Genomic DNA, 17,506 nt, shown 5'->3' with positions numbered 1-17,506 from the left:
AAATTAAAACCGAACGTTGTTTTTCGGTTAGCCTGTCTGGCGCGTAAGATTCTAAAAGAGGCATGCTTTCCCTCAAGACATAATTTGTACTCGTAGGATCTTTTGGATCAAACACGTGTTCGGGAACAAAGTTGAAGAGCAAGTGTGGGAAATGTCCCTTATTTAAATTAGGGTCTAAGCCAAAAGTGGATACAAAGCTAGATAAGGGGGATGGGATGAAATTTAAACTATCTATAAATGTCAAATTCTCATATCGAATTTGCATAATCTTCGTTCCCGTCATTATCACTTGAGGGCGCCACGCTTTGATGGCTAACATGGCTTTGTGCAGAAATTGTAAATCGTACCCCTTCACATTATGTGCGATAACTGTTATTTTGGGAGAATTGTGGAATTCTTGAAGATAATTTAAAAAATCCAGAACAGGATCATTCCCGAGAAACACCCGTTCTCGAGGGCCGCAGGTGGCGCAAGTAAATTGATCAGATTTCTCGAGAATGCATTGATCACAGATTTTTTGAGAAATACATAAGATAGGAGTGTGTAGGAAGGCATTAGGGTTTGAAGGGTCTGGGGTATTTTGAACACATTCGAGATCATAAAAGATAGTAACCGAAGGATGGGTCTTAGCTTTTTTAGCCGCAGGGTGGGCTTTAGAGTCGGTAACCTGCATGAAACAATAGTGGGGGTGTGGGTTGAATTTATTGCAGATAACGCAATAGACTTCACCGCAGTTGTGAGGTGACTTGCGTTTCCCCATATCTATTGTTTTTGCGCAACGGGGGCAATTAAAAACCCTTTGGCATACGGATAAAGTTTTGCTTCCACTAGCCTTATGGGCGTCAAAGCATTCTTGCCCCCTAAAGTCGCGATGGCAGGTCCCGCATCTAATTTCTCCCCCCTCGCATTCCTCGGCCCTTTGACAGGAATAACAATACTTATTGCAAGCGTGGTTAAAATCTAAGTTGTTGTACCCCACAAGGCACCTTTCGCAGAAAAAATTAAAACGGAAGAGAGGGCTAGGTTTAGTGATGACGTCAAAATGATTTTGATAGTTGAAAAGGTATAGCCGAGGCTTTGGATTACCATCGGCACCGGGGATAAAATCTGGTTCCCCGAAAATACGGTAAACTGTAAATACTATGATCTGGTATTCAACCAAGTACGATTGAAATCGAGGTAGAGCACCCGCCCCCGAGCATTCGTCCAAAGGTATTTCCGCCGCCACGGCTAATTCCTCCGCCATCTTCCTAAGCCTCTCTCCTGCTTTTTTCCTAATATCAGTACGACATAAGGTTTTGAAATCTGCCTCGAGGCTTTTGTCAAGGGGATGCATTGTATGATCCCTATGTATTCTAGCAAAAATTAGAGCAAAAGGGAGGCATAGCCGATCGTTGTTCTTGATCTGAACAATGCATTTTTTCTCCCTGGCAAAAGTCTCGAAGGTACAGATACCAATGGACTTGCAACGCTTGGCGCCTTGGGGCAACCTCACGCGCTGTATGTTTATTCCTATAGGACCGAGAAAAAACTTGGATACTCCTTCAGAATTATACGCCTTATCCGCGACTACTTCTAATATAAATCCAATATCTATTTGGTCTCTTCTTCTAAAACTAAAGTCCGCGGTTTGAATGCTTGTGTCCCATTCGACCGAATCCCAATCGACCGAACGCGTTTCCCATTCAACCGAAAACAGCCCAAATGTGCGGTTTAGGGAAAATATATATCAAAGTTTAAAAAGCAAACGTTTTCACTTTTTTTAAGGCTTTTTTTTACCCTACAGTTTTCGTTGTATATATATATATATTGATGTTTGAAATGCAAAATTTAACTTTAAGAGTGATTGATAACGGAGAGAATTGCTAATAAAGGCGGCTTTCTTTACATTAATAATGGCTACTTGTTTCAATTGAATAAGAAAAAGGATAAAACTAGTTACTATAATTGTAGAAATCCCTCCTGTAAGGTTCGAATAATAGAAGTAACCTAACCTAACCAAACCAAACCTAACCTAACCTAAACCTAACCTAAACCAAACCTAAACCTAACCTAACCTAACCTAACCAAACCTGACCAAACCTAAACCTAACCAAACCAAACCTAACCTAACCTAAACCTAAACCTAAACCTAACCAAACCTAACCTAACCTTACCTAACCTAACCTACCCTAAGCTAATCTTACCTAACCTAACCTACCCTAAGCTAATCTTACCTAACCTAACCTAACCAAACCTAACCTAACCAAACCTAACCTAACCAAACCTAACCTAACCTGACTTAACCTAACCTAACCTAACCTAACCAAACCTAACCTAACCTGACCAAACCCAACCTAACCTAACCTAACCTAACCTAACCAAACCTGAACCTAACCTAACCTAAACCTAACCAAACCTAACCTAACCTAACCAAACCACACCTAACCTAACCTAACCTGACCAAACCAAACCTAAACCTAACCAAACCAAACCTAACCTAACCTAACCTAACCAAACCTGACCAAACCAAACCTAACCAAACCTAAACCTAACCAAACTTAACCTAACCTAAACCTAACCAAACCTAACCTAACCTAACCTAACCAAACCTGACCAAACCACACCTAACCTAACCTGACCAAACCACACCTAACCTAACCTGACCAAACCAAACTTAAACCTAACCAGACCAAACCAAACCTAACCTAACCTAACCTAACCTAACCTAACCTAACCTAACCTAACCTAACCTAACCTAACCAAACCTAACCAAACCAAACCAAACCAAACCTAACCAAACCTAACATAACAGTAATATTTTGGAAAAGGCATATTATTTGAGAAGTCATTGAAGCTAAACATGAACATTTTGGAAAAGGCGTACCATAGTAAAATGATTTGTAAAATATTACTAACCTAACATAACGAACCCAAACCTAACCTAACATAACAGTAAAGTTTTGAAAAAGGCATATTATTTGAGAAGTCAATGAAGGTATAAGACATCAATATTTTGGAAAAGGCGTAACATTGTTAAATGATTTATAAAATATTACTAATCTAACTTAACCAAACCAAACCTAACCAAACATAACAGTAATGTTTTGGAAAAGGCATATTGTTTGAGAAGTCAATGAAGCTAAACATAAATATTTTAGAAAAGGCGTAGAATAGTTAAATGATTTATAAAATATTATTAACCTAACCTAACCTAACTTAACTTACAATTTCCTTCTCTGGGTTTGAACCCGAGCCTCTGAATTAAAAGCCTGATATTCTACCATGCTGCTGCGGTGATTCGAAATCCTCACAGACATTTAATTAACTAATTCTTTCAAATAAATTCCCATTCAGCAGAAACCCGCCATTGGGCTGGAAATTTAAATATATTCTCCATAAAAAACCAAAAAGCGGTTTCGGTCGAATGGGATTCGGTCCAATGGGATAATACCGTTTGAATGCCTGGATTACTAATGCTTGTCATTGAAATGGCAATCATGTCATCGGGTAAACAGTCGTCCAAAACGTATTCTAGGAAGTCGCTTACAGATTCGACGATGTTATTGTCGAATTGTACCTCCATTTCCCATCCATCAAGATTAAAATTGGGGAAGGACACTACCCCGCTAGATAGTACGTTTACACCAGGTGGTGCAACTAGCGGAGATGGGGGTGGAGGTGGAGGAGTAAGAACCCCACCCCCTATCTGTCCTTCCCCTTGATCCATTGACTCATTCTGAGATGGAGCTATAGGAGGGGTAGTATAACCGTATAAGAAAGAAACGTCGTCGTTTTGAAACGCCTCTTCCAGAGGCGACAAAGGAGGAGAAGGGCTATTGTTGGCCCTAGACTGCGGGGTAATGTTTAACATAGACGGGGGTGTAGAATAGTTTGCCATAAACGTGTCATCGGCATTTAAAAAGGCTATTTCTAACGAGTCTGGAAAGTCGCTTAAAAAACTATCATCTTCAATAGGGAGTTCAATTTCTACATTAGAGTTGGCCAATGCGATAATTTAAAAATACAAATACCACAAAATACTAATAATAAATCTGAATAAGCTTAAACAATAATACTAAAACACAAAAATATACTAAAACACTAAAATATACTAAAACACTAATGCTAAAACAATAAAACAGTAATGTACTTTTAAAAAAAAATTAAAGTACTTATAAAAAATTGAAGTACTTGTAAAATACTAAGTTAAAAATACTAAAACACTTGTAAAAAATTGAAAATACTTGTAAAACTAAATGAAAATACTAAAACACTTGTAAAAAATCTAAGTTAAAAATACTAAAACACTTGTAAAAAACTAAGTTAAAAATACTAAAACACTTGTAAAAAACTAAGTTAAAAATACTAAAACACTTGTAAAAACTAAGTTAAATTGAAAATACTTGTAAAAAATTTAAGTTAAATTGAAAACACTTGTGAAAACTAAGTTAAAATACTAAAACACGTATAAAAACTAAGTTAAAAATACTAAAGCACTAGGATATGGGCACGGAATAACTCACAAGTTTTGTTTGGGAGCAGAAGATTTCTTGGCTTGCATCAACAGCGGTCAGAAGTAAACTGATAAGTAGCCTAGAGTGATCCGCCCTTTTATACTTTCGTGATACAATTAGAAAAATAGATCCCCTCAATGTCATAAACATGTCTTAACACGTTTGGGCTAGTCATAAAACACTCTAAATATAAATTCCATTGATAACAATACAACTGGTTTAGCTACGCCCCCTTTTAAGGTACTAAACCATCTGGTGTGGGGTCCAATTAAAGAATTGACAAAATAAATTCTTTTGTTCAAGTTCAGCCCTCTTTTATGGCCATAGAAGTCTTGGAATGACCCAAAAAGACAAAGGGAATAGATGCTTTTGTTCAGCCCCCCCTTTTCAAGGTCATAAACCAACCTGTGGGGTGGCCCAATTAAAGAAAAATAAATTCCAATGCATCTCAGGGACCCGAGGTCATTCCCCCCATCCCTAAAAGCCATAAAATAATTTTGAGGAACTCTCAAGACTGAAAATAGGAATGATTTGCATAAATTTAGTTAGAATTTATTTCAACGCTTTAAACATTTGAAATGGTTTTTTTTTCAAATGACGCGTTTCGTGTTGTTAAAATGTAATGTATACGACTGATTTCGTGTCGGTGGATTATTCAATTCCCCATGTAAATGACGCGTTTCGCTTTGGTCTTTGGCAATGTAAATGTTCAAAAACGTTTTACTTTTAACACGAAATGTGTTGATAAAAGCTAAGTAGCATCCTACACTATAAACAACGAAAAAGGTTTTGTCAAGACTGTAGTAGGTATAATAGCAATACAAAGAACAAATTAAGGAAAAAAATATATTTATTTCGAGTTACATTTCAAGTTTTTTGATTGGTTCTTTTATAATTTAGAAACGTAATAAGGTATGGAATATATTACAATAATAGGATCTGACTTTCATGTCGCAAAAGTTCTTGAATAAACATTTCAATTATAGCTTTCTCGAGATTAACGCGTTTAATTCTTAGTACAATATCGTCATTAGGAGTAAGTGTTGTTGGTATGGGTTGGGTTGGCGGAATGACTTTTTCTTTCTCCCACTCTTCTTGAGGGACATCTCTGTAGTTTCTGTTTGGTGGCATGTCTTTAGTCAATGGGTTTTGGATGAATATAGGCATGTTATTTGTTGGTAATCCTTGAAGTAATGGACAGTCTGCCTTGAATTTCTGATGCTCTTCGAAAACATTGTCGTTAGGTTCCCATCCTCGTAGCGTTAAGTCACAAAAATGGCATTTAACAGCGTCAGTCCCCGAACTTAAATAGTAAAACCCATGACGGGCTAGTTCTGACGGTTTTACAAACGTACTCGCAAATGCACCAAACGTTTCTAGACGTGTAATTTCTCGATTCATCTTATCCTGGCGGTGTCTAACAATCAAATGAGGTCCGGACCAAATCAGACGCTATTTATATCCCAAATAAGGGGGTGAAAGGTTAGATTGTAATGGATGCTGTTACTAAGCAGACGTTAATTCGCGAAGCTCTTTCAAAGCCAGGGAAAATAGTGGCCGTTACTTTCATCCTCGTAACTGTATTCCTAGTTGAATTTGCATTTTGGTATTTTAAAAATATTACTTTAATTTCGGGTAACGCAACAAAGACATAACATGTTGAGACTTGTTAGGATAATGCCTTAGGGGCAAACACCTGGAAACAATTAAATGTTTCGTGGTAGGAAGAGTCACCAACTAACAAAGCAATAAATCCGAAAATAGATTCCATTCATAACAATACAACTGGTTTAACCATTAAAACACGTCTTTATAGTAAAAATAAAAACGGGGATAAATTCTTTTGTTCAAGTTCTGTCCCTTTTTATGGCCATAGACCAGTCTGAACGATGTTACGTATAAATATTACGTATAAATAAAAAGCCGATGGAATGTCTTAACACGTTTGTGTGAGTCATTCTATGAGAGCGGTAGCTCTCTTAGATAAGACTTCATACTGCTCTTAATGTATAAGAAGGGTTTTTTGTTTGGATGTAGTTTTTTTGGTATTGCATTAACTGTTTTGAAAAAATTCCACAGAACTACAATTCGGGCCCTCAATATATGTTTAAAATTTCAAAGAGATCCATTAATTAGTTTATTTTATAAAAAATAAAGTTGCTAAGGGTGGTTTCATTTCCATAAAATTAATCACAGATTTTGACAAAAAACTGGAAATTTCCCATTGAAATAACATGGGAAATTTTCCAAAGTTACAAATTTTGTCCATACCCTTACAAAAATAACTATACGTTAGATGGATTTGAAAACGGTCTTAAATGAAAGCCCCATATCCATAGTTGGCGCCTATTTTTTTTCATCACGAAACATTAAGTGTAAGTATTGTTTTTCATAGTTTTAATTACATGCTCCGACTTACGTGGTTTACCCTGAAACTATGGAACCTGCGACGTTTTAGCATGAGTTATGTAGTGTATGAATTCACCCTTGGAGTTTGTTCATTTTACCTCGGTTATAGTCAAATTCTTAGAACAAATAGCTAGCTTAATGGAAATTTTAACTTTTCCCTGCTTAGATTAAAGCTAATTAAACTGGATTCCCAATAAAAGATTAAACTTGATTACCTTTTAAAGATGATTAAACTAGATTATCTTTTAAAGATAATTATAGCTTATTAAACTGCATAACCAATTAATTATCAAGTAAGAGTAAATAATCAAGATTACCAATTAAAGGTAATTAAACTAGATTTCTGACGAATGGTAATTTAGCCAGAATACTGATGACTGGTAATTTAGCCGGAATACCAACGACTTGTAATTAAGCTAGATTACCAACGACTGGTAAATAAGCTACATTACCAACGACTGGTAAATAAGCTAGATAACCGCCGACTGGTAACTAAGCTAGATTATCGAGTGGTAATTATGCTAGATTATCGAGTGGTAATTATGCTAGATTATCGAGTGGTAATTATGCTAGATTATCGAGTGGTAATTATGCTAGATTAGAGACGACTGGTAATTAAGCTACATTAGAGACGACTGGTAATTAAGCTACATTAGAAACGACTGGTAATTAAGCTAGATTACCGACGACTGGTAATTAAGCTAGTTTACCGACGACTGGTAATTAAGCTAGATTAGAGACGACTGGTAATTAAGCTAGATTAGAGACGACTGGTAATTATGCTAGATTAGAGACGACTGGTAATTAAGTTAGATTACCGACGACTGGTAATTAAGCTAGATTACCGATGACTGGTAATTAAGCTAGATTACCGACGACTGGTAATTAAGCTAGATTACCGACGACTGGTAATTAAGCTAGATTACCGACGACTGGTAATTAAGCTAGATTACCGACGACTGGTAATTAAGCTAGATTACCGACGACTGGTAATTAAGCTAGATTACCGACGACTGGTAATTAAGCTAGATTACCGACGACTGGTAATTAAGCTAGATTACCGACGACTGGTAATTAAGCTAGATTACCGACGACTGGTAATTAAGCTAGATTACCGACGACTGGTAGTTTTGCTAGAATACCGACGACTGGTAATTATGCTAGATTACCGACGACTGGTAATTATGCTAGAATAACGACGACTGGTAATTATGCTAGAATAACGACGACTGGTAATTATGCTAGAATAACGACGACTGGTAATTATGCTAGAATACCGACGACTGGTAATTATGCTAGAATACCGACGACTGGTAATTATGCTAAATTACCGACGGCTGGTAATTATGCTAAACTACCGACGACTGGTAATTATACTAAATTACCGACGACTGGTAATTAAGCAAGATTACCGTCGACTGGTAATTAAGCTAGATTACCGACGACTGGTAATTAAGATAGATTACCGACGACTGGTAATTAAGCTAGGTTACCGACGACTGGTAATTAAGCTAGATAACCGACGACTGGTAATTAAGCTAGGTTACCGACGACTGGTAATTAAGCTAGATTACCGACGACTGGTAATTAAGCTAGATTACCGAAGACTGGTAATTAAGCTGGATTACCGACGGCAGGTAATTAAGCTAGATTACCGACGGCAGGTAATTAAGCTAGATTTCCGACGGCTGATAATTAAGCCGGATTAACGACGGCTTTTAATTAAGCCGGATTAACGACGGCTTTTAATTAAGCTTTTTCTCTCCTGTGTTTTCTAAACAATTTTAATTAATATGAAGACTGAAGTAACAGATATTAATAAAAACTGTCATTGTTGACAAAGACCAGAAAGTGTGAAAGATAAGTTTAGAAAATTACCTGCCTGAAGAAACAGATATTCAAATTTTCACTTTTGAAGACATGATTATAAAACATCAATTATTTTAAAAAATTCTTATCTTACTTTTTTGTCACCAAAATTTCATTTTCCCAAAATATTTCTCAACATTATTTACCCATGTATTTTGTTCTCAATAGTAGTTCAAGAAATAATGGAATCTAGAAGAATTTAAACGATACTAGCTTGATACTAGGTTCTATTTTCGACTAACATTTGCAATTATGATATTCAAATACTTGGATATCTGAAAAGATTTCTCTTGAAGAGTTTAAATTTTTATATTTTAAAATTGGAAATATTGCGAAGCGGAAAATAGATTTAGTTATTTGTGTCGAAAAGATCTGTAGATTGATCGTGATCTTTGAGAGCTATACAGCACGTTAATACTTCAAAACATTACAATTGAAGAATACGTTTTGTTAAAGGAATAGCGACGTGATTTAAAAATAATCTCAAATCTAAAGAAAATCTTACTTTTTTGAGAGTTTAAACTCTTCTGATTCCAAAAATATGCTTGAAAAATATTTAATTATGAGGGAAAACACAGAAAAAACACTTTGAAAACTTGAAATTTGGGGGACAAAGGCAAATTTGCGGAGAACATTTTTGGCGGGTTTTTCTCCTTGATACGTCACTCACGGCATCTCGCGGAAAAGCCAAGCGCGAGACTCCCGAGTCTACTAATGCGGCGCGCGCGAGAATCTGAATAAATTAGGCTTAACGCGGCGCAGCGACACTAACAGGCGCATCACGTGAGCGACATCTAGAGTGAAAATTTCTCCTTACTACGTCATCAAACGAAAGAAAATCTCAACTAGGCCTTTTCCAAACACAAAACTTTGATTGCAATTTAATAAATTGCTACGAAACCAAATAAAAAAGTAAACATATCATAATAAACTAGATTTTTCAAGGATTTTTTTCGCATTTTAAGTTTGAGGATGACGAAAATTATGTCACTAACACTTTAAGTTTTATTATAGCAGCTCTCAACAATTTTCTGTCCATTTTATACTCTTTATAGGGCCGAATTCTCTACCTAATTGCAAATTTTTGATAGAAAATAAAATGTAACGCGTACTATTTTTAAAATGTTGCGCATGTTTCTTGTTTAAATATTGTTCTGAAGTAATTTTGGTGAAAAAAAGTAAGATAAGAATTTTTTAAAATAATTGATGTTTTATAATCATGTCTTCAAAAGTGAGAATTTGAATATCTCTTTCTTCAGGCAGGTAATTTTCTAAACTTATCTTTCACACTTTCTGGTCTTTGTCAACAATGACAGTTTTTATTAATAAATCACTCAGATTCCATTGTTAACAATACAACTGGTTTAGCCACGCCCCCTTTTATGGTCCTCAACCACCTGGCCAATAAAGGGCAATAAAAAAGAAAAGCATCAGTCAATATACCCTCAGGCTAATTATCAACCACGCACTCCAGAAAATCTCGCAATAAAGATCATTCAGTTGTAACCTTTTAAACCGTAAAGACCTGCCGTAAGAATGCCCACCAAGATCAGAGATTACCGCGTGAACGCCCGTGTTAGACTAAGTAATGAATGCTATGCCGTTTTCGGTGTAAATGGATTCGAGCCAAGCTTACTTTTGACAAAGAAGGACGGGACTATTCTCACAATCTCGGAAGACATTTTGAAGGAATTTATGGAGGAGTTGACGGAGATCTATTCAGCTATGGAAACTGGCGACTGGGGTAATTATCGTTACTTGAACTTGAAAATAAAAATAACCGTTATGGAGGGGAGCATAGTATTCGACGATGGTGGCGTATTCACTCTAACAAAGGCCGAGGCAGGGAAACTGAACGAGAAATTTAGTTTTATGAGATTTCACTTCAAGCTTTTAAATGATCAAGCCGAAGTTATTAAATGCATGTACGAAGCTATTGTAAAACGCATGAATGATATATATCAGAAATATTATGTAAGTCGCGGTACTATGTCGCACAATGATTACGACCGTGTAAAAAATTTCCTAGCAGCGTGTATAGTTCCTTCGAGCATTTTCGAAGATTTTTGTAACTTAGTTCGTGAAAAAACTTGACGCGTAAGCTACAATTATATAATTTATTCTACATTTGCTTAAATAACGACGCGTACATTCGCGAATTAATTGGAATTGATTGTCTTCATTAAATGTTTTCTGACTAGAAAATCTGATTCATAATTATAATAAGCCTAGAATAACCTATCATAAGCCTATCTTTCAGGATCTACAATAGCATAAGCCTATCCCTACAGGTACCAGCCACGTGACGTCATCAAAAATTAGCCGTGACGTCATACCACTACACTAAAAATAAATTCAAATTTCCCGCCAACACCATCACGTGACGTCATCAATTCCCCCCCATCTCCCCCCCAACCCCAGGGATGTCCCTATAACACCAAAAATTTTACCCCCTCCCCCCTGAAAGGGGGGAAAGAAGGGGGGTAAAATTTTTGGTGTTATATGGACATCCTTACTCTCTACTCATATCATTTCCGCATGGGTGGATAGACCTCCTCGTCGTGTCTCTGTCATCCCCTATGTCAACTATGCGCGACAAAGCTGCGTTCAGGCGCCGCGACGTACCGTCTGTAGATTTACCCCCGTTTTCAACACGCATGGATCACGGCTGCCTATACTGATTATCTCTCCGTCTCTCTCTCTCTCCTCTTTGTTATAGGAACGTAATTAAACCAGACCTACGCGGAACTTTAAACTTCATTATTAGTTTCATCGCATTAAGTTCTAATGAAACTAACGATTTAACAGCAATTAAGTTAGCAACAAAGAAAAGTGGAGTAATACAAAGTCACATGAATGAATAGATGGATTTTCATTTTCTATAATGATTGGGCCGAAACTGTGAAACTAACCTTCTCCGTTCTGGTGGGTATTATCGGAAGCGGTGTACATTTTCAGAGACAAGACACTTGAAGCACTATATCCAATTTTTACAACGTCATTTTCATAATTAATATTGTATTAAATATAATGAAATTCTCACAGAGAATGCTAAAATGAAAAAAAAAAATCGGAATTAATTTTGGATAAGTTTGTTCCAAACGCACTTCCAAATGTTTGAGCTTTTCTTCTTTCGAACGAGTTCCATTTCTGCCACCAGCTAGCCCCCTCAGAACTTTCATTGCCGCTTAAATTGTAGTTTAAGTGTAGCTTTGCATGTTCGCGGAAGGGAGGTCATTGACCTTACGTTAGCCACGGAAAACCTTGCGTCTTCTGTGTCTAACTGGCATGTATCCAATGAGCCGTCTCTGTCGGATTAGAGTGGGATATAGACCGAGTGGGGAAAGGTGAAGCCCCGCCCATTGACATGCGCGGTAACCACTGGATGTTTTACTTCCAACAGTAACTGGTAGATGGCGGGAAAATTTGGTCTTTGGCGCGAAAATTTGGTCTTTGGCGCGAAATTTAAAATACTTCGTTTTTAGAACATTGGTGTTACAAAAGACATTGTTGGTTGAAATTGTAATAATGAACTGAACATTGGTGTTATTTGATAGATTGTGAAAAATATTGCCTCCATTTTTAAACACAACTTACACATTGTTTATTACTAAAGAATAAAGTTGAATATATTCAAGTTCATGAGTTTTTCTTTATTCAATTTAAAGTCAAGGGAGTAGGTTGAATTTAATTTTCAATTTAAAATTTACTATGACTTGTAAATGCGCATTCCCGCCTTGCACAAACACAGAAAAGGATGTTTATTTATTTTATTTTCCAAATAATCGTGACGTTAGACAACAATGGTTTAAATTTATCGGTAGAAATAGCAATGATGCCTTAAGTGGAAAATATCGGCACTTGCGTCTTTGTAAGGTAATGTCTTGTTTTATTAATGAATGAATAATAGTTATCTAATAACCACTTTGTTTGAAGGATCATTTTTCTCCGAATTGCTTTGGCACAAATGGTAGAAAACTCCCAAATGCAGTTCCTACAATTGGAGCATCAAACCCAATTCAAAAAGAAGTATCCATGTCTGAGAGGAATAAAAGAAAAAACACCGGAAATGATATGGTAAGTTTAGATTTAATAACATCGCGATATTGTTTGGTATCAGGGATGTTTTAGTTATTTATTGCAATTAATCCCAGGACGAGATGGAAAGACTTTCTAAAGTGCGGCGTTTGGAATCAATTGATGTGGCCAAAAATGTAAATAATCACGATTATTAAACAGATTGAATGTACGTTAAACCTTTTGGCGTTGGTCTAAACTTTGCATTAATATGTTAAAGGCGTCTGTTGACAATTCACGAAAGTGCCACATCGAAACACAGACAGAAACGTTTTCTGATGAGTCAAAGAATGCCTCTGACAACCTGAAAATAATTATAAAAGAGTTGAAGACTTCAATAGCGGAATTGTCAAAGAAGAATACAGACCTTGAAAAACAGCACGCTAAACTGTTTTCGGGACACGAAAGATCGAGGTACCAATTAGAGAAAGTAATGACGGCCTTTGGCAAACTCTTCACTGCGGATCAAATAAATCACGTTGTAGAACAGCGCAAACGATGCAAACAGTGGTCTCCTCAAGCCATACAATTGTCGTTACAACTTCTATACAATATTGGTACAAAAGGGTACAATTTCTTACGTGAGCAAGGCCATCCACTTCCAACAACAAGGTGCCTAAATCAACATCTAGAGACGCTTCAATTTCCGCCAGGTATTCAAAGTGCCACGCTGCGCCTGCTGCAAAAACCATCACCCAAAATGACAAAGATAGAAGAAAGTGTTATACTCTTGGTTGACGAAATGCAAATTAAGCGGTCATACGAATATGATGCTGGATTAAAAACTGTATTGGGACATTCAACATTGTCCAACCATGCAGTCGCTACCCAGGGATTAGTGGTAATGGTTCGTTCTGCTTGCTCCAAATGGAAATACATTCTTGGTTGGCATTTGGTTGGCAACAGTATAGAAAGCGGTGATCTGAAGAATTTCATGACGGACTGTGTAAAATGCCTTCATGACATTGGCTTTAACGTTGTGTCGATAGTAAGTGACATGGGCCCTAAAAATATGGCTATGTATCGTGACCTAGGAATTAAGGTGTCATGTTATGAAAAGAAACACCACTTTACACACCCGTGCAATCCAGAGAACAAAATTTGTGTAGTACCAGATCCACCTCATGTTTTGAAAAGTGTTCGAAATTCTATTCTGGTCAATGTCTTGGAGCTGCCAGAACAATGTGTTGCGAAATATAATCTTCCTTGCAAAAATGTTGACATTAAGTACTTGAAGCACCTCATACACTTTCAGGCAACTTCAGAACTGAAACTAGCGCCTAAACTTACCCCAACACATGTTAATCCAACACATTATCAGAAGATGAGAGTGCCTCTTGCGCAACAACTATTAAGTGCCGATACAGCTGCTGCGGTGGAAACCGCTGTTCACATTTCCATAGATATGTTTAGAAAAACCGGCCTCTGACATTCTTCGAACTCTAGTGGAAGACATATTTGGTACAGAGGCCGTTTATAGCTTTATGGAAGAACAAAATAGTTCTGGCCACAAGCAAGCAAGGAGTTCTGATTCATGCTGTGATAATTTAGAAGACTTAGTGGAATTCCTTGGACTTGCAGGCTTGGCACAAAAAGACCTAAAAATTACTAAAGTAGAGAGCATAGACCCAAAGGAAAAGGCAAAAGAGTTGACAAGCAGGATATATAGCAGGATATATTTGTTTTAAACTCCAGAAACAAATTTGCGAATCCTGTTATAACGTAATTTCACATGAAAATAAAACGTACGAATTGCCTTCATCATCAGTTCTTACACAGCACAAGGCTTTTGGTAACCTCAAACATCCTTCATCGAGACTATTAGACTTCGTTAGCCTGTCTGAACAATTCCTGGACATAGTTCTACAAAACATTACAAGCATGAAATCTCCACTTGAAGAATTAAGTTCTTTCATAACTAGAATGCTCCACAATCAATTGGAGGTTGAGCTAAGTTGTTGCAATGTCGAGCGAAAAATTGTAAACTTGTTTGTAAGGCTAAGAATGCACATTAGAAACAAATTCCTTACCTTTAAAATGAAAAAAGATGCTCTACATTACACCAGATCATCAGCTCTGTAATATGCATATAATAAAAGTCGTGCAATGCACTTGGTGCGTGACATGCCACTATTGCCCAAATTCTATAGTACAGTCTCAGATTACGCATAATGTTGAGCAGACTCCTAAGCAGACGATCTTAAAAAAAGTATTTTAAATTTCGCGCCAAAGACCAAATTTTCCCGCCATCTACCTGTTACTGTTGGAAGTAAAACATCCAGTGGTTACCGCGCATGTCAATGGGCGGGGCTTCACCTTTCCCCACTCGGTCTATATCCCACTCTATGTCGGATCATAGGCATATTTACTTTACGGTCGCGACTACTTCTAAGGGCAAAAATCATTTTGCATTTTTAAATTTCCTTCCTCCACGGAGAATCGAACCGCGGACCTATCGCTCGCCAGCCCAGTACTCTACAGCCTCGCCTAAAACCGCTTGCTAAGAAACGCTCGCGAATAGAGGACTAGTCTCGGAGAGTTTGTCAGAGACAGGGTCAGGGTAGGAAATAAGACAGATTTACAAGTCAAAAACCAGTTTATTAATTGCTGGGACCAGTTTATTTATTCCAAAACCTGGGGTCAGTGGTCCCAGGGACCACTTTATTAATTATCGTTTTTGGAAAAAATAGACGGTGGGACCAGTTTATTAATTCGGGGTTCCTTATAAGAATTTTTCTAGCTCAACACATTTTCTACCAATTCTACTCCTAGGTAGTTAGTACTCCTTGGCTACAACTTCCCTACAAATGATTTGTACTCTATTGACTACCATAGACATTAGAACACTATTAAGAACCTAGACAAACTATTGCGAGCGGGGTCTCGCGATCATGGAACTAACTAACGCTAGGGACGGTCCGCAAGCGTGAATATCTGAGAAATGTTCGGTGACAACGCACCCTAGCGAGTATTTGGTGCGAACCGGAAAAGTGATTCAATTTTTTAAAAGCAGCGGGTAGCAATAAGCCTTAAAAGCAGTCTGCTATTTCATTATTACGCATAGGTTTAGGAAAAGCGATAAACTCTGCATATTTCATGTACTGTTTTTGAGCTTGGCGATTGTCACTTCTACAATCACTATACACACAAATCCATATTTATAATTACTTTAAAAACAACGGTACAATCTTTTAAGTGTTAAATACTTAGTTCCGCAAATAAATTATGTTTCAAGGTTAGGGATAAAATGAATATCTATGCGTTAATTAGTTCCATAGTAGCACAATTTACACAAATGTTACGCCATGGTAACGCCACGCCTAACATAGCATACGACTTCTACAGCAGATCCCGCATGTTAGTACTAAAACTAAATTATAGATGGCGTTAAGAATCTAGCTCATTTCCGTTTTAAATCACCAAATTTCAGGAGGGGGGAGTTAAAAGCGGGAGGGTTTATCAACGAATGTTTTTCAGAGAGACTAATGTAAGTTCTATCGGTGCGGACCGTCCCTAGCGTTAGTTAGTTCCATGTTTGAGGTAACGAATCAGAAACGGTGACAAAAACAACTGTTTTAATAGAATTTGCTAGAAATTACGTTTAAACTAGTTTGGGGTCCTAGGCCCACGGATTTTAATGGATTTTCAGAGACGGCTTTTCAACGATTGGCGCTGAAGAAGTTTTGAACACGCCCCAAAGTTTGAGTGCCACAGCCTCTCGGCGTGGGATTTTCTTCAGTAGATTAGATAGTTTTCCTAGTGGGGAGGAAACTTTCGACCCTCTTTTACGATTGCCATAGGCAATTTTGACTAGCAGGGATGGATACTATATAAAGCCTTAGTGTCCAATACTTCCCTGGATAAGAAGTCATTAACTTCTGGTATCACTGGTTCGAGTCTCTTGAAATTTTAGTGAGAGGCATATTGAAAGGTTTTAAATTATCGTGCAAAATTTCGAAGTTTTAAAACGAATAGTTCTTGTCCTAAAATCTCCCTAAGTGACTAAATAGAGCTATTTCAGTGGGGGAAAAATTTCGTCTGGTACGAAAATTGGGCCTGCCTTTGAGTGTAGGGCGGCCATTTTATGAGGGTTTTCTCTATGGGCAAATAGCATTGGTGACGTAGCCATTACCCCCTCTGAAATAGCTCTATAGGTTGTAGGATTATGAACAAACAAAATTTTAATGAATTTTTTGGAAGTGAATTGTATCTTTGAAAACTTTGAAACTTTGCATCATAATTTAAAACCATTCAATTTTGTGCCTCTCACTAAAATTTCAAGAGATTTGAACAAGTGAAACGCAAGAAACATATTAAACCGTTCCAAGACCAATCCCTTTAATTAGGGCTAATTTTCGTTCTAATATTTATACAAAAAACTATAAAAGGGAAACTTTTGAAAATTTCCAAAAACATAGCAAACATTGTTTAGCACATCTCTTTAAAATTTCAAGAGATTTGCACCAGTAGTTTCAAAATTACGGATAAATAACTGTGTTCCTTCCATAGCCGTTCATGTTAAAAGCTGGCTTCTTAGATTTTTCGAGCGAAAAAGCCCCTAAATTACCAACACGCACTTTTACACAGGAAAAACATTGTGTGGGGGGGGGGCTTCTATAGCGTGTGAAGCCAAAACGTGATCGAGTGGGCTGTGG

The 17,506-nt window shown here is 37.1% G+C and overlaps 1 protein-coding gene and 1 long non-coding RNA gene across 11 annotated transcripts; one reads left to right on the top strand and one right to left on the bottom strand.

Moving 5' to 3' along the window:
* Positions 1-12,399: 12,399 nt before the first annotated feature.
* LOC149621051 (uncharacterized) lies at positions 12,400-15,197 on the bottom strand. 10 transcript variants are annotated; one of them, XR_016375230.1, is made up of 10 exons: positions 15,106-15,197; positions 14,882-15,050; positions 14,601-14,801; positions 14,142-14,293; positions 13,930-14,052; positions 13,615-13,855; positions 13,433-13,530; positions 13,219-13,363; positions 13,032-13,155; positions 12,400-12,813 (listed from the first exon to the last, which is right to left on the bottom strand). It is a non-coding gene; the product is annotated as an uncharacterized LOC149621051 (long non-coding RNA). The 10 variants fall into 10 exon arrangements; XR_016375231.1 differs by having other exon boundaries at positions 13,433-13,527; XR_016375222.1 differs by having other exon boundaries at positions 13,219-13,530; positions 13,930-14,056.
* On the top strand, positions 12,486-13,276 carry LOC149621052 (uncharacterized). Its single transcript, XM_089855847.1, has 5 exons — positions 12,486-12,650; positions 12,711-12,851; positions 12,929-12,988; positions 13,072-13,175; positions 13,231-13,276. Exons 1-5 carry the CDS (start codon positions 12,486-12,488, stop codon positions 13,274-13,276), a joined length of 516 nt encoding a protein of 171 aa, XP_089711973.1.
* Positions 15,198-17,506: the final 2,309 nt, after the last annotated feature.

The sequence above is a fragment of the Phalangium opilio genome, unplaced genomic scaffold, assembly GCF_054372755.1.
Source record: "Phalangium opilio isolate 3A_F unplaced genomic scaffold, DU_Popi_V2 ptg000209l_1, whole genome shotgun sequence".
Lineage (NCBI taxonomy): Eukaryota > Metazoa > Arthropoda > Arachnida > Opiliones > Phalangiidae > Phalangium > Phalangium opilio.
Note: the sequence above shows the minus strand (reverse complement) of the source record. Positions and strands in the feature narration are given on the sequence as shown.

Bases quoted from the DNA above. Each gene is read 5' to 3' on its own strand.
- LOC149621052 (XM_089855847.1), top strand. From the start codon at position 12,486: ATGACTTGTAAATGCGCATTCCCGCCTTGCACAAACACAGAAAAGGAT. The intron at 12,651-12,710 runs GTAATGTCTTGT...CTTTGTTTGAAG, and splicing joins GGCACTTGCGTCTTTGTAAG to GATCATTTTTCTCCGAATTG. The intron at 12,852-12,928 runs GTAAGTTTAGAT...AATTAATCCCAG, and splicing joins AAAACACCGGAAATGATATG to GACGAGATGGAAAGACTTTC.